The sequence below is a fragment of the Phascolarctos cinereus genome, unplaced genomic scaffold (assembly GCF_003287225.1).
Source record: "Phascolarctos cinereus isolate Bilbo 61053 unplaced genomic scaffold, phaCin_HiC Scaffold_5;HRSCAF=322, whole genome shotgun sequence".
Taxonomy (NCBI): Eukaryota; Metazoa; Chordata; class Mammalia; order Diprotodontia; family Phascolarctidae; genus Phascolarctos; species Phascolarctos cinereus.
The window spans coordinates 349,520,890-349,544,155 of NW_027555958.1; the positions used below are offsets into that span (position 1 = coordinate 349,520,890).

At 40.1% G+C, this 23,266-nt stretch overlaps 1 protein-coding gene across 2 annotated transcripts in view; it reads left to right on the plus strand.

Annotated features, from left to right (window-relative positions):
* The window catches only part of KIF26B (kinesin family member 26B), a 622,963-nt gene that overhangs the window by 419,710 nt on the left and 179,987 nt on the right, over window positions 1-23,266 (plus strand). For both annotated transcript variants that reach the window (XM_020982108.2, XM_020982110.2), the window contains one exon: window positions 10,367-10,550. In XM_020982108.2, coding sequence (XP_020837767.1) covers window positions 10,367-10,550 — 184 coding nt within the window. The remainder of the gene's footprint in view (window positions 1-10,366; window positions 10,551-23,266) is intronic.

Sequence of the window (23,266 nt, forward strand, 5' to 3'; positions counted from 1 at the left end):
AATAGGATACACATGAATGACAGCACCAACAGTGTGATCTTTGGACACACAAAATTAGTGATTTTTTTTCCTTTGTCTATCCAAGCATCAGTGAATGGAATGCTGCCAAGTAAGCAGGATTCAGGGAGAGTTCTCAGCTCTGAAGGAAGCTCTTTGGCTAGGTGGGATAAGGTTTGCACAGGGCATGGCTGATGCATGACCTTAGCCTATGTGTTTGTGCCAAGAGATTTAAGTGGACCATAACTTCTCACATTCTGAGTATACTGTAGAAACAGACTCTTCAATAGGTGACTTCTTCAAGGATTTTTGTTGGGAGCTATTATGCTATAATAGAAAGAACCCTAGAGCATACAGACTGGGGTTCAATTCTCAGTTCTACTGTCTAGTAGCCCTTCATTTGTAAATCATGAATAATAATACATGCCCTGCCTACGTCACAGGATGATTGTGAGAATCAAATGAAATAATCTCCTCTGTCTCTTTATCTGTGAAATGGGAATAATAATACTTGTACTACCTATGTCACAAAGCTGTTGTGAAGATCAGATTAGATTACATGACTCAGTTTCCTCATCTGTAAAATGAAAGGATTTGACTCAATGGCCTCCAGGATCCATTTTTATTTTAAATCCTGTGATCCTTTGTGTGTTAAGTGTCTTGGAACATGTTAATGTCAAGCTTGGATTTTTTTGGATATTCATTGTCTGTTGAGTGCAGAGTGCCTTGCCCATAGTTGTAGCTTAATAAATATTTGTTGATTGATTGAATGACTTTCCTGGAGAACTGAAATACATTTTAAATATAGCTCCTAGGTTCCTTATTGTGTGTGTTCTAGGTGAGGCCTTTGAGGGGTGGAGGTTGGCATACCCACACACACATACGCACACACACACATGCACACATTGGTTCATGCAAGGACTCCCAAATAGAAGTAGGGTGTAGCCTTTTTTTAAATAGAATTTGCCTTTAATATCCTAATCCTAGGTATGACCTAACTCACTCAGCTGAGATATTTTTCCTCTGTGATATGGAAGCATGTTGCTAAGCAACCAGGTCAGTAATTGGTAAATGCTCATATTTGATTTGATTTAAGTTACTTACACAAATATGTCGCTGTTTTCTCTCTGCTATTAGACTAATGATTACCATCTGATTTTATTTGACTCAAATAAAATAAAATAATTGCTTTGGGTTGATTCAGTCATTAAGTAGCTGTGTAACATATAGCGTAAGTCCCCAAGTCTATTTAATCTTGAAATTTTATATTTAAAAATTTGGTGTGTTTATAAGAATCATTTAAATATTAATTGCCATATTGAGAACACTGTGGTACTAGTCATTCTGAGGGGTCCCTGCCCTGTAGAAGTTTCCAGTCTAGTTTTGAAGGCAAGCCTAGAAGCAACAATGATGACATAAAGACAGGATACTTTAATGCCTTATGGTTTCATGATTTTTGAGAGGTGGATGCTCCTTTCACTAATATAGGTCAAAACATCTCCACCTCTTAGTAGCAAATCTTCATGACTTACTGTGTCTTCTTATCCCCTCTCCCAAACCTCCTCCCCAAAAAAAAACAATCTCCTGAGAGATAGCTGTCCTTCCGCTAAGCCCCTATGACTTGGTCTAGCCTGGTCTTTGGACAAACGACCCAGTAGTTCTTGGGTTCACATGCAAAAGTTTCAGCTTGATAGAACTTGTTAAAGCTTGCTGATATAGCCTTCAAGTACCCAAGGTCATTTCACTCCATGATGATGCACTAGAGCATGGTTTTACTGGAGTTGCAGGGCAGAATATAAAGTGCTAAATTTTTGTGGAATGGACAATAAAAGCTACAGAAGCCCAGAGGAGAGGGGCCATCTGTGAGGGGCCATAAAAGGATTCACTGTGAAGGTGCTTCTTGAGCTTGGCCTGAAGGGTGGTTAGGATTTGGACAGCATATAAGGAATGTGTTCTAAGTTAGGACAATGGGTGGAGATGAGAACGATTGCATCATGTTCACAGAACAGTAAGCAGTAAACTGTGGGCTCCTTGAGGGAAGGGACTGTCTTTTACCTTTCTTTGCATCCTCAGCAATTAGCACAAGGCCTGGCACATAGTAGGCACTTAGTAAATGTTTATTGACTGACTGACTGACAGGAGGCTGCTCTGACTAGAATGGTGGGAGAGTGTTGCAGAGTGATAGTAAATAAAGTTGAGGGCAAGATTGTGGAAGGTTGTGAAGGGCCTTTAAAGGTCATGTAGCAAAGAGTAGAATTGAGAACAACTGAAAATTTTGAAACCATTACATTATAATTATAGATGATATTCTGCTATGGATGACAGGTATTAGAGAATATTTCATTTTAGAATTTATAGATTTATAGGAGATTCTCTTTTCATTTGGATGCCACACAGAGTATCTTCAATGACCATGGCAAGCACCTTTGGTGAATATATGCCTCCCTATTTTATGCTTTGCTTAATGAGGCATAATTGTATGATCAAGAGGGTTGTGGAACAATTATCTCTATGGTTACATTTACTAAGGAATCTGGTGTAAACTTAGCATAAACATAGGAGACTCCTTTTTAAAGGAGAGCCTTTAGAGGCGCACTTTTACTCTGGCCTCAAGCATTTTTAGGAAAATATTTTGTTATTCAGGAGAAATGCCATGAGGGCTATCATCCAGGAAATGTATTCTTTAAAAAGGAGGTGGGCTGGTCTTGTACCAAGAGAGATGAAGAACTACAGACAACCTGAGTAACACATATGAATTCTAGTTCATGAATATATGTATATGTACATATATACATATATAGACAATATGTATAGAGATAGGTGTAGCTATAGCTAGATGTGCTTACTATGTACAGAACACTGTGCTAAACACTGAGTATGCAAATAGAAAAACAAGACAGTTCCTGTCCTCAAAGAGCTCTCATTCTAATTAGAGAGAGATACACCACATATCAGGAGCAGCTAGGCAGCATAGTGGGTAGAGGGAAGGGCTTGGAGTCAGGAAGACCTGAGTTCAAATATGGCCTCAGACCCTGGGCAAGTCACTTCATCCTGCTCAATTTCCTCATCTGCAAATTGAGCTGGAGAAGGAAATGGCAAACCACTCCAGTATATTTGCCAAGAAAAGCCAAAATGGGGTCATGAAGCGTCGGACACTACTGAAACGACTAAACAATAACACAACACATATGGAAGATTTCAGAGGCAGAGGTCCTTAGGGTACAGTGGCAAAGCAGACAAGAATACATCGTCTTTGGTATGATTTCCATAAAGCCTTGTCGGTCTCTGATGTTAAATCATTTGATGGTATCAGAGATTCAGGCCAAAAAAATTTATTTTCTTGGTCATCAGTAGTTGGGTCTACAAATACACAGTGGTTTCAACTTAATAAGACTTAGTGGAGCTCGATTGTGAATCTGATATCAACACGAACTAAAGGACCCGTGAAAAATGAGGGAAGTCTTGAAATCTAGAACCATAACTATTTTTAGTCAAGTCTTTAAAGTATGCCTATATTTCTCAATTATCTCAAGAAACTTTTTTTTCCATAAAGTTCTAACAAATTTTGCGTTGACAGGAGAAAGTGATATCATCCACATTGACCATGGTTAGTGATCATTAATAAAGAAGTAATTCCACCTGTTACTTGAGTTGCTGCTAAATCAAGATCCCAGTGGTTAGTTGCTACCTAAATTTTGAAAACTCACATGAATTTCAGAATTTTTCTAAAAGACTGCATGTGGGGTTTTTCCTCCTTCCCCCTTTTTCTCTCTGTCTCCCTGGCTCTCTGTCCCTCTCTCTCTCTCTCTCTCTCTCACACACATACATACACATACATAAATAGATACACATATGTAACTGTATTTTTGCCACTCAATAATTATCAATACTGTGTGATAGAATATCAAACCGGTATTAATATGGGTCAATATTATTAGTGGCTCTTTAAGTCAAAACAACAGAATTCCAAATTATTGTAAATTAATATGGTTTGAGGTTTAAATCCACTGAATTTTACCCTACCAACACCAAACATTATTTTTTGAAAGCCATTTCCTGAATCACCTCTTTGGTCTAATGAAATAGATAATTTATATGAAAATAAAGGGGGGGAACCCCATGAGGATCCACATGCTTTATAGCAATCGGGGACATGGATATAACATCATTGGCAGAAAGTGGAAAACCACACACACACACACACAAACCCTTTGCAAAAATTTCCAGAGAGGCTCATAAATGTTTTATTGTCATGTCTTTTTAAAAGGTTAAAACTTAACTGCAAAGTATGGGGCATCTAGGTGGCTCAGTGGATAGAATGCCTCACCTGGAGTCAAGAAGATTGAATTCAAATCTGGCCTCAGACACTTCTAGCTGTGTAACTCTGGGCAAGTCACTTAACCCTCTTTGCCTCAATTTTTACATCTGTAAAATGAGCTGGAAAAGGCAATGGCAAACCACTCCAGTATCTTTGCCAAGAAAACCCCAAATGAGATTGCGAAGAGCTGGACGCGACTAATATGACTGAACAGCAATAAAACTTCAAAATGAAATATAATGAGGATTTTTCTATGTGGCCTTCTTAGCTCCCTTTCAGCAGCTTGAGCTTTCTCTAATTTCTTACCATACCACACTGTTATCTCAGCTGTTTTGTTATCTTCAATTCTAGTGTCATCGACCCAGTGGGTTTCCCTCAGAGCTGCTGTGATCTGTCATGTCATTATATATTATCAGAGACTTCTTAGAGTATTGAAGTCTTTGGTAATGGCCTATAAACAATTGTAGCCCATTGCATCACTTGAAGTTTGCAGAATTAGCTTGCACCCTGTGTATCCCATCATCCTGGTGCTGGAGATTTGCCATCCCCATTGCATTCTGGGTCAATGCCCTTCATATACAGCAGGTGCAGCATCATTTGGGGACTTCGCCAACACTTTTCAGATGCAGCTTTTCAATTGGTGTTTCATTAATCCATTGTGTGGGTCAAATTGAGATGGCCCTGAATGACCTCATAACTGTCACAAAGCTTTTTATGCACATGGCAAAATTATACATTTTGCACCATCGTTAGACACTAGGAATATATTCCCAGAATGTCGTTAGGCATTTGTAGTGTTCAGAAGAAAAGACCATTCACATGTGGAAGGGCTGAACCTCTCTCCTTCTCCCTTTGCCTTCTGGGGAGAATGAATGTTCTCTTCTTAATGAGATTTTTAACATTCTTGAAAGGTTTTTTGAAGGGCAAAGTGGAAAGAACTCTAGAGATGGGATTGGGAGATACCTGGATTCAGATCCCACTGTGGGATCTGAATCCAGGTATCTCCCAATTCCAACTGCTAGTTGTTTGACCTTGACCAAGGCATTTAGCTGGTCTCAGCCTCAGTTTCTTCTTCTAAATGGGGCTAACATTTTACATATTTTACTTCAGGCTAGTATTGTCAGAGACAAATGTAATGATGACTGTGTAACAGTATATATGAGGATGGTAGCCCTATCTGTTGGTGAGAACAAGGAATAACATACAGTGACTTTTTTGGTACTCTGGGAATAGCCAGACAGTTTTTGTTTCAAGGCAGTGGGGTTAAGTAACTTGCCCAGGGTCATACAGCTAGTAAGTGTCAAGTGTCTGAGGTAGGATTTGAACTCAGGTCTTCCTGACTCCAGGGGTGGTGCTCTATCCACTGCACCACCTGGCCGCCCCACCAGAGAGGTTGAGAAAGGCCACCACTCTTGTTACTAATTTCTGGAAGTCAGTTTTTTAAAAAGCACACAAAATTAGAAGACACAGAAAGGTTTAGACTTGTACTGTTGGAGGGAAGTCTTACATCAAGGACATTGCAGATCAAGTTATCCAAGTAAAGTCCATTTAAATTGTTTACTTGATCAGGTTAATTCAAGCCTAAAATCCAGTTCTTGCTATCATCACTGCCAAAATTAATTAGATTTCAGCCCGCTGCTTTGTTCTGACTCGTAAGATCATAGGATCACCAGACTTAGAGCTGGGAGTGACCTGAGAGACAATCTAGGTTAATTACCTCATTTTACGCATGAGGAAACTGAGGCCCAGAGGAGTGAGGTGATTTGTCTTAGGTCTTATAGATAGTAAATGTTAGAGGGAGGATTTGAACTCAAGTCTTTTGACTCCAAATCCACCACTTTGTATGGTACCACTCTGCCTCCTCATGGATCTGACTAAGTAAAGCTGTATATTCCATATGAATGGCATTGCTCTGTCCAATTGACTCATGAAATCAGGTGGTAGAATACTTGTGTTATGGTAGATATTTTTAGCAACTATCTAGAAGTACTGTCTACAGGGAAAAAATTATTCCATATTGTAAGAGATACTATTTTACTTGAAATGAAAGGCAGAGGATTGAATGGGGCTAAAGGTTATTTATAAAGATGTGGCCTAGTATGAATAACTTTGGGAAATGTTTGCTGATCCCTGGGTTAATGAAACCATTTTATGTTAATATTTTTTTTTAATTTTTGGGTTTTATTATTTTAAAAGTTATAGAATAACTGGAAGGCTGTTTTATTCATTTGTTGTTCATGTCAACCTAGTCCATTTTGAAATAACCCCTGTAACACTAATTACCCATAATGTTTCTCTACCCAAAATGTCTAACTTTTGGAGGTCCCTTTGTGACTGAGGCTCTTTTAAGTTTCCGAATCAAACAATTCTTGATATAACTGATTGCTGTATTTTGAGGTGCCTAAATAGTCTAACCATTTGCGTGATGTTTAATAGAGATTAGGAAAGTGATTATATTGAAATCAAAATTACAATCAGATGTTACTGTGGTATTTCTTAATAGATTATGTATTTATACATATATTTTCTTTGATTATTTCTTTCATATATGCATACTTTGAGGAGAAAATAATGAAAAAATGTTTTCCCTGAAAAACCATTCCCCTCTTCTCCCCTCATTTCATTCCCCTCCTTTTGAAATAGAAACTACTCAACTCCCCTATGTGAAGTACCTTTCATTTTTGCAGGGACAAAGGATTAAATTGAAGTTGTAATTATGCAATTGAATAGAATTATGGTATCTTAGAATTGGAAAGGACCTTAAAGGTCAGCTAATCCAACCCATTATCTGATGCATAGATTCCTTCTGTAACATCCCTGACAAGCGGTTATCCCACCTTTGCTTATATACCTCTAGTAATGGAGAACTTACTGCATCATGGGAAAGCCCACTCTATCTTCCGATAACTCTAATAGTTATACAGTTCTTGTATTGAGTCAAAATCTACTGCCCTGTGGTTTTCATCCTCCAGTTCCAACTCTGCCCTCTATAGTAATGAAAAGGAAATTGAATTCCTCTTTTAATATGGTACCTGCTTGGTGCTGGCAAGAGGAGGAAAATTAGTCAACACTCACACCTCTACCTGCCTCTCATCCCCCAACCCCCTTTCTGTCTTTATCTCTCCCATTCTGAGTTTGGAGAATAGGGCTGAGAGTGGAGTCTGTCACAACCACTTGATCTTCCTCCCGCAAGAGCAAAAGCATTGAAGTTCCAAACCTAAAACAAGCAAAGAAAAGGGAAATTAAAAGGAATACTGGCAGGTTATATCTTTCCCCTTCATCACTGACTCTTAAAAACATAAATGGACTCACACACTTAAAAGAGCTCCTACATATAAGTAGCAAGGAGCTGCTACTCAGCTGGTCTCAGCCTCAGAGGGAAGGATTGTGACTCACCCTCCAGTAGCAGTGAGAATCTCTAAGATTAATCACGCTTCCTGAGATGAGCAGTAACCCAGGAGTCAGGTAATATGTATACTAATTTCCATCCATCTCCTTCCTTCCCTCCATTCTTTTTAGATTGAAAATATCAGGAAATGTGGGAAGAAATTACACAAATGATGGTAGATTTCCTTTTCCTACCTGCTAGAAAGATATAATTTAGAAACCTGTTTCCAGTTCACTTCAGTGGAGTTTCAGTCATGTAGAAGAACTGATGCAGGGTTTTCATTTTCAAGGTAACAAATATATAATAATAATTCTGTGTAATAATATATAATACAGTACAATACTATATCATATACCATATTATATATCAGGTAATATATAATCATATGTAATATATAATTATAATACACATACGTGTGTGTGTGTGTGTGTATGTGTGTGTATGACAGCTAAGTGGTGCAGTGGATAGAGTGCTAGGCCTGAAGTCAGGAAGACCTGAGTTCAAATCCAGCCTTAGACTGGATTTACTAGCTGTGTGACCCTAGGCAAGTCACTTAACCCTGTTTACCTCAGTTTTCTTATCTGTAGAATGAGTTGGAGAAAGAAATGGCAAACCACTCCAGCATCTTTGCCAAGAAAACCCTAAATGGGGTCATGAAGAGTTGGTCACAACTGAAAACAACGAAACAACACCAATATGTTTATATACTATTATATTATGTTATATTATATTAGCATTATATATGTATACCTGTGTGACTAGACAAATGACTTAACCACTTTGAGTCTTGGGTTTCCCATTTGTAAAATTAAGGAATTGGACTCAGTGGTCTTTGAGATCAGCTCTAATTCTATAACCTATTATCCTTTAATAATGTCTTTCATTCAGAAGCACTTAGAGCGTGCATCAATGCATGTCCCCTGAAATAGGCCTCCCAGTTTTACATCTGAGAAAAATTAGGGAGGAAATGAATGACTATCATTGAGTCAACAGAAGAGCCAACAGCCAAACTATAAACAATACTGGGTTCTTTGGTCCAGCTCTTTTTCCATCAAGACGTTTTCCTTGCCTTTTGTCCTGCTATTGAATTGATGATGCATGGTGGATTAGGTTTGGAGTGTTTGATCTTGACAGCAAAGTCAGTGGTGGTCAGTGAGGAAGCTAAATAGCCCAGTGGATAGAATTCTAGACCTGAAATTAGGAAGAACTTGAGTTCAAAATCCTCCTCAGATACTCACTAGCTGTGTGTGTGATTCTGGGCAAGTTACTTATCCCCTCTGTGCTTCGGTTTCCTCATTTGTAAAGTTGGGAATAACAATAGCACCTACCTTCCAGAGCTGTTGTGTCAATCAAATTAGATGGTATTTGGGAAGCACTTTGGCAAACTCTAAAGCGCTGTATAAATGCTAACCATTATGGTTATTATTACTCAATTTTCATAAGCAGTAGTCCGTTTAATAAGGTTTGAGAGTACTGTATTGACATTCCTGGGACGAAGGTTCTACATGAAAACCTCAGTAAAAGTGAACACGGTCCACAAGAACAAATTGGAAGGTGGCAGAATCTGAGTCGCAAAATGCCGTTTCTGTCTGTTGCTTGCAAAACGGCCCTAGTTTTCTCAATCCTTATTGGCAAAGTTCTTTCGCTGAGAGACCTCCTAATGAAAGAGACCACCCACATAGGGCTTGTGTATTCTTAAAATTTTTTTTTTAAAACCTCTGGTTTCACACTTCTATGTGCTTCATATTTTCTCTCCCTTCGACGGCATGACAGCAAAATCACAGAATTTATAAATGTTGGGTAGAGGGGTTTGGAGGGGAGTTGTGACAAGGAGCGCCAAATATTGCTGTTGTTGCTTAAGACCTCCCTTCCTCCTGTCCTCTCTGTTTACCTATCCTGTTCTCCTTGTTTACTGGCTCCAGTCTCTGCCGCTTCCACTTACACATGATTGGGGATGTGGGGAAAAGTTTGCTTGACTTGTTGCACAAAGGGACTCTTTTCTGTGTGTACAGCATGTGGTGTTATTCACACCCTGTTCCTGAAAGAAGGTTTCTGGCCATTGAGATCCTGTTTGGTGGGAGTGGGGAGGGGGGAGGGTGGTCGCGGGAAGCGATATTCCTAAAAAATGTTTTGTTTCTCCATCTTCACCCCTTGAACTGTGGCTTGTGTTTCTCCTTCATAACCGCACACATGCTATAACTTTGACTGGTCCCTCCACGGGCCCTTCTTCAGACCTGGTTTGTGTTTTACAAGGTGTTAGGAATTAAAAATAGCTGCTCACACTTTCAGTTTATTCACCAGAGAATTTATTGAATGATCACCATAATAGGGGGCTGTTTAACACCCAAAATGGCCAGCTTCCTTCATTTCTTCTGGATAACAAACAATTCTTTGTGAGTGGCAACTACAGACCAGTCCATTTTTAATGACTTTTTTTTTTTTACTGCATAAGCAACAGTGTAACTTATTAAGTGAGCTGTGCCATGTAAGGGATGCCTCCTGCAGAGAAAATTGGTTGGGGTGGAGGGTAAAGAAATATTAAAGCTTTTGTATGAAGACTAGGGAGGCCTTGAAGGGAAAGAATCAGGGGTAACTCTAGAACCAGGTAATGGTTTCCTAATAATTTTATTTTTATGTTCCGTCTCTTCGTTTTCCCCTTCCAGAGCTGCTCAGAAGTTGAATCTGTCTTCCAAAAAGAAGAAGAACCGACCTTCAACATCATCAGCATCTGAATCACCCCTTTTCTCTACGAGCTTCAGTGGGATCCTTCAGACTTCCCCTCCTCCTGCTCCACCTTGTCTCTTAAGGGCAGTCAACAAGGTGAAAGACACTCCAGGCCTGGGCAAGGTAGGTCTTTCCATCTGGTCACCATGATTTGCATGGAGGAATGAGGTGCAGGGGGAAGAAGGAAAAGAATCAGAAGGGATGTGACATTAAAGACGATTGAGATCTTTGTTGGGGTTTGTTTTATGTTTGCTTTGGTTTTTTTTTTTTTTGGTTGATTTAGAAAGCAAGAAAGGGAGATAGAGAGAAGGAGAGGAGAAAAGAATGAAAGAAATCTAATAGGTTAGGGACGACTCCAGTTTTTTCCTTGATTACATTTTGTTAACAGTAAATTGAGACACTCAATTTGTTGATATCTGGTTTGTTTTTTGGTAGAGAAATGAGTGTATTGTTTTAGGGGACTATTTATTGATAAAGACAGGACCTAGAGCCGGGGGACAAAAGGTAGACTACAGAGACAGGAGATGGAGGGAGGATACAGGAACAAGACATAAAATACACTTAATAATTTTCTCTGTGACAGTTGAGGGTTTTTTTCTTTCCCTGTTCCACTTTAAAAAAAAAACACTCCATCTGTTCTTGTCCTGGAACCACTGTGGGATTTCTAAGGGGAATATTTTTAGCTCTGTCTTTATGCCTGAGACTCAATGCAACTTTGAATTGTCCCAAGCACTTAACAAAGAAATTTAGAAAAACTATCTCAAGATCAGAATGGTTTGGCCAACTGTGTTGAGAGTAACTGAACCTTTAAATGACTTCTCTAAAGTTGCTCTCTCTTCTGGGATGAATATCACGGTGGAACCACTTTGGGAAAGGATTTATTTTCTTTAATTAGTGAATGAGTTAGGAGCTATGCAAGTATCCAGATAAAGGGAGAGGTGGATTTTTTTCAGGCTTTGGCAAGGGAGAACATGAGCAGAAGCAGGAAGATGCTCTCCTCTGTGCCAATTCACCCATTGCTCTTGACCTGAAGACTTCTCTTATTCCAACCCCTGGCTTTTCTATGAGACATGGCTACTCACTCTAAAGAGGGTAGTGGTTTAACAGTGTGTCTGAATGGGCATTTTAATGTGGCCATCCACTACGTTGTCCCTTGGCACTCATGTAAAATTAAGAAGATTGGGAGTGCAGAGGGAAGTAGATATTAAATTTTTGTATAAAGAGTAGGAATTTTAGTCTTCAATGGATCTGAATCTAATCCTGTAGTCAGAGCAGGCCCAAGGTCAAATCATGAAGGAGTCAAAGTCTTACTTTATTACTCTCCATTTCTTCTTCATCTATTTATTTTTCTTCCCACATCCAGTTCTCTTCCTTTTTCTGCCCACCCACTGCTTCTGATGCTTTTATACCCCATTAGAGAGGTGACAAATTAATTCACCCTAATGCACCAAATTGTTCAGGTCTTAATCCTGGAAGGCACAACATAACTCCAATATCCTAATATTCCATGAGATCACAGAGACTAGAGTAGTGAAGAATGTTAGGCCTTTTAGGAATATTTGCATTTTTAAGAGGCTGTCTGGGGAGAATGATGCATAACCTAAAAGACTGAATGCTAATCGTGAAATTCACTCTGGTCCTTAATGTAGAAGACATGTTTCAGTAATAGAATTAACATGGATAACTTGTGTTATTCTACTTTACATGAGACTGACCCTCTTTACCCCATGCCCTGGAATGGTTCCAAGAGGAGGTAATGTATATGACTTCAGCTGGCACTATGTGTTAGCACCTCAGAGGAGGCAACACAGCTAACTCAGAGACAGTATGAAAACAGGTATGGTTCTTTTGTCCACATGGAGACCATGTGAAGCCAGTATATTTAAATGAGCTAGGCAATGCAGTAACCACCAATATATCAGAAACCAAATCTTTATAGTTCTATTGATAGACTACAGTAGGAGGAGACAGGTATCAGCTTCTGGTGGTGGTTATGAGACCTTGAGTGTTTGCTCTTCTCTATGTTGGTGCTTTACTGGTGCCCTGATTCCCATAGAAGACAGCCATGTCATGTGTTTGTGTACCTCCTCAGGGGGCTGTATATGTGTATGTGTTTGAGTTGACATGCAAACGTGGACACAACACTATTTTGGGCATGGATTTTGATGATCCCATGTTTTCAGCAGATGTAAACTTGTAAGAACCATCTTAGCATGCTGGGCCTCAGTTTCCTCTTCTATAAAACCAAGTAGTTAAACTAGATAACCTCTAAAGTCCCAGCTCAAGATCTGTGGTCCTCTGGTAGATTCCACCATTATAATATGTCTGGTAGAGGCTAGGAGTGTGATACTCTGACCTGACTTCCTAGAGCCCAAGAGGCTTCTCTGCCTACCATGGCCACCTATACCCTCTCCTAGAGTTTCGAGAGAGGAATTTAAAGGAGCCAAGGCTCCTGCCCTTCAAGATAGCAAAGAGAAGGGGTATCAGTAACCAAGAAAGAGCATTTTCTCACTCCTAGCCAGATGCACATATGGTCTGTCTTTCTTTTCCAGTTGAATTGTGTCAGTCTGCAGTTACCAGATGTGATGATAGGCATAACATGAAGTGTGTTGAGTCCAAGGAACATGGCAGAATGCAAAGTAGAAAGGAAATGGCAGCCAGAGGCAGTGTGACGAGGAGAATATAACAGTAATCATAACCTAAACTTGTTTCTTTAAAACATGTGTGCATAACATATGTGTATATAGTCAAGTCTAATATATATAATATATAACATATAACATAATATATGTGTGTATATTATATATGTAGTTGTAAAGGTATATATTTATGTATGTACATCGTTATAGACATAGCTATATCTGTCTAGTGATGTAGATATATAGCAAGACTGAAGCAAGGTTATAGGGAGTGTATTTCCTTTTCATATATAGAAATTCTATTACACAAATGTGAAAAGGAAAAAAAAATGTTTTTCTGACATATTACACTAAAGACTATGTCTGAGCTGCAACATAAGCCTGCCCCTTTGTTGTTCCTGATGATGGTGTGTTGTAATTAGAACCTACAACTCTTTCACCCTTATTGAGGAATTCTCGTCGGTTACCAATGTTGCATAATTTACATTTTAATATCTCAAAGAGGTATGAGTGAAGCACAATACAAAATTGTATAATATGCATTATAAAATGGGCTCTTTATTTGAAACCTGGCTTTAATTATTCAGAACAAGAGTGGACTCACCTCTAGGGCCTAGGAAGTGTGGGATATGAGTCAGCCATGAGAGTGATGCCCATCCTGCACCATGATAAAGTTCCTTAGGAACTTCCTGCTTTTAGGTAAATAAATACAAACTCTAAAAAAAAAATCAATAGAACATGATTGGGGGGCAGAGGGAGGGCATTATCAAGAGGTGGTACTTGAATTGATGCTGAAAGGGAGCTAAGGATTCCAAGAGATGGAGGTAAGGAGGGAGGGTATTCCTGGGCAAAAGCAATAGATAGAATGCTGTACATACAGAAAACATCAAATTATCTAGTTTAGCTGGAACATAGAATGTGTGTGGAGAATATGAAGTAAACACAGAAAGATAGGTTAGAACTGGGTTATTAGGGTTTTAAATGCCAAACAGAAGCAGACCTATGCTTTAGGGATATCAAATTGGCAAATGTGTGCAAGATGGATTGGAGAGGGAAGAGACAAGAGGCAGAGAGACCAATCAGTAACCATTACAGTAGTCCAGGTGAGAGGTGATGGGAGTTTAAGCCAGAGGGGTGGTCATATCTGTGCAGAAAAGCAAATAGATAAGAGAAACATTGAAGCCATGGGAATGGACAAGACATATTTGATCTGTTTGGGGTGTGGGAAAATGGAGAATGGCTCTGGGGTTGAAAACTTGGATAACTAGAAGGCCGGTGATGTCCTGAGCAGAAACAGAAAAGTCAGGGTTAAGGGAAAGGAATAAGTATTTGTATAATAACTACTATGTTCCAGATATTGTGCTAAGCATTTTTTACAAATATTATCTCCTTTGACCCTCACAAGAATCCTAGGAGGTAGCTGCTGTTATTGTCCCCATTTTTGCAGCTGAAACCGATGTAAACAGAGGTCAAGTGACTTGCCTAGGGTCACACAGCTAGTAAAGCTCTGAAGCCAGATTTGAATTTAGGTCTTCCTGAGATGACTGTAGGACATATGGAAATATCCAGCACACAGCTGGTGAAGTGTGGCTGGAATTCTGGTGATAGGCAAGGGTTGATTATATAGATTCATAGTGATATATAATTATAAGGACTGATTATATAGATTAGTAGTGATCTGAATAGATGATAGTTGAACCCATAGGAGTTCATAGAGAAGAGGCCAGGTGAGGAAAAGAGAAGAGAAGAGGGGAACAGAGTGATAAGAGAAGGGAAGAGATGGGAAGGCAAGAGTAGAGGGCAAAGGATAGAGGCCTAGGGTACACTCACACATAGGGGCAGGATGGTGGTAATGGAGATAATGGTGATAAGCCAGCTGACTAAGACTAATGAATTTGAGTCTTGGCTTCAGTAAAAAATAGGGTGAGGACAAGCCCTGGATTTTAAACTTGGCTCCTCTTCCTGATAGCTACCTGTGTGTTAGCATGCACCAGAGGCTTTGAACCTTCGCTGCGGCATATATGGTTTGTCTTTTCAGAAAATGAATGCTTATGTGCAGTCCATCCTGGGTGAATGCTCACTTTGCTGACCCTTAGTCCCAGTGTAGCCTGAAGAAATGTGTGTGTAAGGCATCTTTTCTTTTTCTCCAGGCCAAAGATGAGCCTCAGCTGATTATCCCTAGAACTCATCAGTCAATGAGGATTTATTAGGTGTCCAGTCTGCATTATGGAAAGTAACATGCATGTCAGTGAGATCCCAAGTCCCTTTGAGTCTTTTGTGCCGGGGACAGTATTAGGCACTGGGGATAGAACATGAAAGTGAGACAGTCCCTACCTTCATGGAGCTTTCATTCTGTTGGAAGAACATGCTACACTCACAGATAATGAAATACAAGACGTGTACAAAATAAATGTGCCATGGTTAAGAGGGAAAGGGGCATTCTTCACTGGAGGAATCAGGAAAGTCCTCCTAAAGGAGATGAGCCCGTGAGAAAGCCAAAGGTTTTCAAGAGTGAATTCCAAGAGTGAGGAAAGAGAACATTCTAGTGGCAAGCTGGCCAGTTTGGCAGGAAGATGGGGTACACGAGGGAAAGTATCAACAGCTTGGAAAAGAGGATTGATCATTGATGGAGAGCTAGAGAGAGACCTCTAGCCTAACTCTTCTTTTTGCAGATGAGGAAACTGAGGACCAGGAGTTAAGTGATTTGCCCAAGATCACACACATAGTAGTCATCAGGGGTAGGTTCTGAACCTGAGTCCTTTGACTCTAAAGCCATCGTTCTTTTCACTTTCTCACGTTGTTGGAGTCAAGTCAGATAGCTGACCGACAAGCAATTGGATTCAATTTCATATTTATTAGAGACCAATACTGTATGCAGGGCTCTGTGCCAGGCACTGGGGATATGAAGACAAAAGGCGGAACAGTCCCTGAGCTGCTCGCAATTTATCTTCCCCCCTCTAGAAAATTTAGGAGCATCAGTGCTCCCTGGGACGTCTTTCGTCCACCTTCGTAGCAGCTAGCTGGAGCAGTAGATAGAGCTCTAGGCCTGGAGTCAGGAAAACTTGAGTTCCAGTATGGCCTCTGACACTTCTAGCTGTGTGATGCTGGGCAGGTCACTTAACCCTGTCTGCCTCAGTTCCCTCAACTGTAAAATGGGGATGATAATAATAGTACCTACATCCCAGAGTTGTTGGGGGGCTCAAATGAGATAATATTTGTAAAGCATTTAGCACAGTGCCTGGCACATAGTGGGTGCTTAATAAATGCTTGTTCCTTTCCCTTCTCAGGCTCCATGTCAGGAACATGACACAGGTACTTAATGCATAGCAGCTCTCTGTCTGTGTGTGTGTCTCTCTCTCTCTAGATATAGAAATAGAGATTATAGCTATGTATATACAAACATAGTACATATATACCCATTTTGTTGTTCATTTGTTTTTCAGCTGTGTCTGACTCTTCCTGATCCCTTTGGGATTTTCTTGTCAGAGATACAGGAGTGGTTTGCAATTTCCTCCTCCAGCTCATTTTACAGATGGGGAAACTGAGGCAAATGAGGTGAAATGACTTGTCCAGTACGTGTCTGAGGCCAGATTTGAACTCAGGAAGATGAATCTTCCTAATTCCAGGTCCCACACCGTATCTACTGTGCCACCTGAGTGACATACACACACACACACACACACACACACACACACGCACACATACATATGCATATACACATATGTGTACACTCATATATAAAGTATAACCTCATTGTGAGTGTATCTGTAAGCCACATTGCCCTGTCCACATTTCTTCTAAAGTATCACCTAAGAAGACCCTTTGACCAGTGTTTAGTCTGATCTCATTAGTTATCTCTACTGTTCAGTTGTTTCATTTGTGTCCAACTCTTTGTGACCCCATTTGGAGTTTTCTTGGCAAAGATACTGCAGTGGTTTGCCATATGCTTCTACAGCATGTTTTACAGATAAGGAAACTGAGGCAAATAGAATTAAATGACTTGCCCAGGGTCACACAGCTAGTAAGTGTCTGAGGCCAGATTTGAACTCAGGAAGATGAGTCTTCTTGACTTCATGCCCGGTGCTCTTTATGGTGTGCTTCCTGTCTGTTCTAATCTCTATACCCCTTTCTGTAATATAAAAGACTTCTTTTTTCTCTGTAGAATCCTCTCCTAGCCTTGTCGAAGTAGAACAAGAGTCACAAGTACTCTCCCACCAGTGACTAGACCAGGCCACTCATGCCTGCCCAGCCATTCATTTCCAGTGGGAAATGAGTCTTCCGGTCTTGGCAGTGCAACTCCAGAAGGATATTTTCATGGCTTCCCGCTATTGGCCTTACAGAAATAGACTGACTTGTCTGGCCAGATGATTAATCTTTCCCCATAATGTGCAGCAGCTGGAGCCACCATCCTTATTTCCCTACAAATCCTTAATTTTAAGTCTGCCTCCTATTCAGCCCTGTTAGCTGAGCTAAGGGTTATTTTGTCTGTGGTTAAAACTATTTTAAAAAACAGAACAGCTTGCCAGCTGTGCTGCTGCCTGTGTTGAGTTTAACTAAGGTAACCTTGGTTGAAACTCACCTGGTTAAAATGAAGGGGCTGGAAGGCAGGAGGGGAATGAGCATCCTTTTGAGCACATTTGTTCTTTTTTCTCAATAGGATTAGTGTTGTTACAACACATGGCCTTAAACCTTGATGACTTTGGAATGGAGGAAGAGGACAAAATTGACTTATCTTATGCTCTGAGAGCAAGTGAGAGAAACCACAAGATAGAAAAAAAAATTTAAAAGGCACTAATGCAGACAGTGGTCTCATATGCCCTGTATACTGGGGGGAAAGTCACCTTGTCTCAGGATCTTAAAAAACGAAAACAACTTCATTATCAGGGTTCATCCATGTAACAAACATTTATTAGATACCTGCCGCTTGCAAAGAAAGCATTATAATATGAAGGACCTACAAAGATAAATAATATGTAATCTTACATGTTGAAGAGAATTGCAAGAAGAGCATTTGTTACAGAAAGATGATACGAGGGAGAAGAGAACTCAAAAAACGTGAAATATAGTTTACAAAAGGAAGGGAATAGGCATTTATGTAATGCCTACTACAGCTATTACCTCCTTTGATCCTCACAGCAACCCAGTGAGATAGGCGATAAACTATCAATGACTTTATGAAAGAATGACTCGCATTGCTTGGGCAGCTCAGAACAGCACTGAGAGTTCACCTCGCATCCATCAGTCTGATAAAGATGGAAACAGCGTTGAATGGTCTGTGGGAACATAGCGACCACATTTGATATTGTTGTTCATCCTTTATTCAAAAAGGACCGATGACGTTGTTAGTGTGATATCTTGACTTGCATGTGAATTGAATTCAAGCGAGGCAGAGCTGTGAAAATCTGTAGCCTCACTCTCTTCTCCAGAGTCATTGGAGTCTAGTAGCAGGATCACGTATAATATTATATGTGATATCACTATGCTGCTGGCAGAGCTATGCACTGGGTTAACCATTGTGGAGAACTATTTAGAATTATTTGAGAAGTCACTAAATTATTCATACTCAGGTATTCCACAAATGGGCATAGAAGTCAAGGAGATCAAAAACAGAGGGAAAATTACCATATATACCAGAATATCCGTACTAGGACCTTTTTTGATATGGCTGAGCAAATTGTACTATATCAATGTGATGGAACACTTTGTGCCCTAAGGAATGATAGATACGAAAAATTTAGAGAAGGAAGAAGGAGAGGGAAAAGGAAAAGCATTTACATAATGCCTACTATGTGCTAAACAATTTTTTCCCTCACATATCTGTTTTGAGCCTCATAACAACCCTGTAAGCTATTCCTCTTATGAGACCCATTTTATAGTTGGGGAAACTGAGGCAGAGGTTTTTTTTTTTTTTAAGTGATTTGCCCAGAATTACACAGCTAGTAAATGTCTAAGGCTGGATTTGAACTCAGGCCTTCCTGATTCCAGGCCCAGTCCTCTATTCACTGCATCACCTGGATGCCTAAGAGAAGTATGGGAATACTTGTATGAACGGATACAGAGTGAAGAAAGCAGAACCAGGTGCCCCTGGGCAGACAACATCATTATAATAATGAAAACAACACTGAAAGTCTTCAACCAAGCTCAGATCCATTGTAATGATCGAACTTGCTCCCAGAAAGCAGATAATGAAACACATTTCTCTCCTTTCTGTAGAAAGGAAGGGACTGACTGACATTGTGTGAAGAATATCACCTATGCTGTCACATGGTGGTTGTGGCATCTGGTTATGTTTAACTGCTGTTTTTCTTTCTTACAAGGAAGGGTTCCTTGGTCAAGGTGGGGGGCTATGTTGGGAAATGATTATGGTTTGTAACTAAGTGTATAAAACCTTTAAACATCAAGACCAGGAGGTAGAGGCATCAACGGTTAAGAGAACATAGGAATTGTGATGAAATCCTGGTTCATTTGACTGAGTCTGACTACTTTCATTTCTGCTGATCAGATTCCAATGAGGTTTTTTTTCCCTCTGTCTTCATTATCAGATGAGGAACAGGAAGGGTAAGCAGTGAATTCCACCTTAATTTGATCAGACTTCTGATAGTGACACTTATTAACTACATTTAAGATTCTCTGTTTCCTGACTTTTCTTTGCTGCACATACTTACTGGGTGCAGCTAACTGGGTTGTAGTTATTACAGGATGAGCAGAGGCTTATCCGACTGAGGCTGGTGGCATAAACGTGCATCTTCTTCTTCTCAAAACCGTTCCTGGCAATGTCTCACTTCTGTCGCAGCACAAACAAAATTTCTCATTCATTTCCCTGAGAATTCCACAACTTAAACTCCTTCTATATCTCTTGTCTGTGGTTTTTGTTTTTAATCAGTTGATTTTATTTCTCATTAGAGTCCTCAGTTAATAGCCTAATCTTGATAGCTCAGCCTGGTGTGGACTTGCCACTGGATTCTCAAGGTATTTTGCCAACAGGCTGTAAGCTCTGGTGCGTTCTACCAAGATGGAGAGAATTGGAATATTTGTCAAGTGAAGGCCTGCACTATGAGAACCAGCCTAGCAGAGTTCTGAGAGGCATAGCATAAGATCATAGACATCACAGGATCATTGTTCTGGAGCTAAGAGGGTCTAGTCTGACCTCCTGATGTTTCAGACAAGGAAACACACACCCAAGATTACCAGTTTGGCCATGTGATGATGAACATGTAGCTACAACCCTGGAAAGCCAGCTAATAATCTGTGTGATCCGTATCAATAAGATAGGATATTAATAAGATTAAGCAACTACTGTGTGTATCAGACACTCTGAATTAATGGATGAGGACCCATCCATGCTGATGCAATCCCAGATTCTCAAAGTATGGCAGTAAGACTGTCTAGTCCATGCAGGTCCCATCTGTTTGCCTCAGAAAGGTTTGATTGTGTATTTACATAGCATACCAACGGAGATTCTCTGAAGACTGAAGACCTGTCTGATTTTAAATCTCAGTTATACCTACTGTCAGTCAGTTAATTAACATTTATTAATTACTTACTACACTCCTGTCATTGTGCCAAGTGCTGGAGATAAAAAGAAAGGCAAACGATGGTTCCTGCCCTCAAGGGGCTGACAGTCTAACACAGAGACAACGTGCAAATGACTATATACAACCAAACTGAAAAAGGATCCATTGGAAACAGTGAATGGAGGGAAGATCCTAGATTTAAGGGGGATTGGGAAATCCCCCTTAAATCTACTATTGTAGAAAGTAGCATTTTAGCTAGAACTTGAAGAAAATCAGTAGATGAGGGTAGGAAGTCAAGAGTGAGTGTCAAGGCAGCCTGTTATCACCATGAGAGTAGTTGTTCAATAACCAGTTTATCCCAGCATTTCTAGGGTGGCTGGGTGGTGCAGTGGGTAGAGTGCTGGGCTTGAGGTCAGGAAATCTCATCTTCCTGAGTTCAAATCTGGCCTCAGACACTAGCTCTGTAACCCTGAGCAAGTCACTTAACCCTGTTTGCCTCAGTGTCCCTATCTGTAAGATGAACCAGGGAAGGAAATGGCAAACCACTCTAGTATCTGCCAAGAAATCCCCAAATGCAGTCACAAAGCATCAGACGCTACTGAAACAACTGAACAACAATCAGTATTTCTGTGGAGTATTTAAGAGTGCTGGTGGTTAGTAGGAAAGCCGTTTGTGCAGAAGTGGTTTGATGTTAGAGAAAGATCACCTTTGGTGGTAAGAGAGTATAGGAATAATAGAGTAAGTACTGGGGAATGGATGTGCTAAATAAGCTTGGGTCTTTTTTTATAAATGCATTTTTTTTTTCAATTAGCAAGCGTTTATTTACCTTCCCTCTCACCTCCCTTCCTCTGGAAGAAAAAGAGAAAGAAAACCTTTGTAACAAATATGCATAGCCAAGCAAAACATCCCACATTGGCCATGTCCAAAAACATTTGTCCCATTCTGCATATTTAGGCCATCACTTCTTTGTTAGGAGGTTGGTAGCATGTTTCATCATTGAGACCTTCTTTCCTGGGTGTGGGGGGAGGTCATGGATTGTTGTGAGGCTGAGCCAAAGGAGCTTGGAGTGTTTAGCCTAGAGGAGAGAAGACTTCGGTAGGAGATGAGGAGGTAGGTGATAACCATCTCCAAGTGCTGGAAAGACTGTGCTCAATACAAGAGATGGATTATATTTGTTCTTCTTTGCCCCAAGGCACAGACCTTGGAAGAGAAGCAGATTTCAGCTTGGAATAAGGACAAGCCATCACCTCTGCACTGGCTATTCTTTCTTCTCTTTACTTGTTTTGACCCCTTGGTGAACCACTTCCACTTTTTACTCTCTTCTCCTCTTGAATACCTTGCCTCTTTGTCCTATCAACAGTCATATTGGGTTAGATTCCAAACCTGGTTTGCTCCTACCCTCCACCTCCTTTGATCCTGTAGAATTGAGCTGGAGGAAATTGTGAAATAAATTGAAGCCATCAGATGAGAGTTCACCCTTCTCCTTTTCTCCTCATCTTGCATCGTTCAGTGCATGGCACATCATAAACTCTTAATAAATGCTCTATCTAATCCAGACATCTTTCTCCATTATCTACTCCTTAATTCCAGGCTCCGATGAAGAGGAAACCCTTTTCCTTGCCAATGCCAACCCCGCTACATGCATCCTTGATCTTGTCCCCTCCTATTTTTCTGGCATATTTCCCCGAGTATTCTCCCCACTCCATTTCTCTCTGTTGCCTTCACTCTCTCTCAATCTACTGGCTCCTCTCTTGCTTCCTACAAACATACCTATGTTTCCCCCATTTAAAAAAAAAAAACCCTCACTTGATGGCTACCATCCCAAGTAACTCACCCTCAATCTGTCTTCTCCTTTATGGCTGAAGTCCTGTGAAAAGTTGTCTAAGCTTTACTATGCTATTACATCCTCTCCTCTTCCTTTCTTCCAAACCCTCTATAGTCTGGCTTCTAATCTTATCATTCAAATGAAACTGTCCTCTCCAGAATCATCAATAATCAATTAATGGCTGAATATAATAGGCTTTTTCTCAGTCCCAATCCTTCTTGACCTCTCTATGACATATTTATCACTTTCTCCTCCTGGACACTCTCTCCTCTCTAGGTATTCCTGATAATGTTCTCTTTTAGCTCCCCTAATTGTCTAGGGCTCCTTGTCAGTCTCCATTCCTGGTTCCTCATCCATGTCATGCCCACTAACCATGGCTGTCTTCTAGGCCCCCTTCTCTTCTCCCTCTTGTACTGTTCTACTTCATGATCTCATTAACTCTCAATGCCTCAATTGTCATCTCTTTGCAGATCATCTCTGGGGTTGTTGTGGGGATCAGATGATATGATAATTGCAATTAAAATAATAATGTAAATTATTATGTAACTAATGTAAATATAAGTTATAAATCTCACTAAAATGAGATAATAAATGTAAAACAATTGTCATAAATTGTAATGTACTTAGCACAGTACCTGGCACTTGGTAAGTACTATGTAAATATTGTTGGGTTTTTATTAGTATTAGTATTAGATCTATATATCCAGCTCTAACCTTTCTCTTAAGCTACAGTCACAAATCACCTGCCGCCATTTGGACAACTAGAACTGGATGCTAATAAGCATCTCATACTCAGCATGCCTCCAACAGAGCTCATTATCTTTTCTTCCAGACCCTCCCCTCTTCTAAATTCCCATTTGC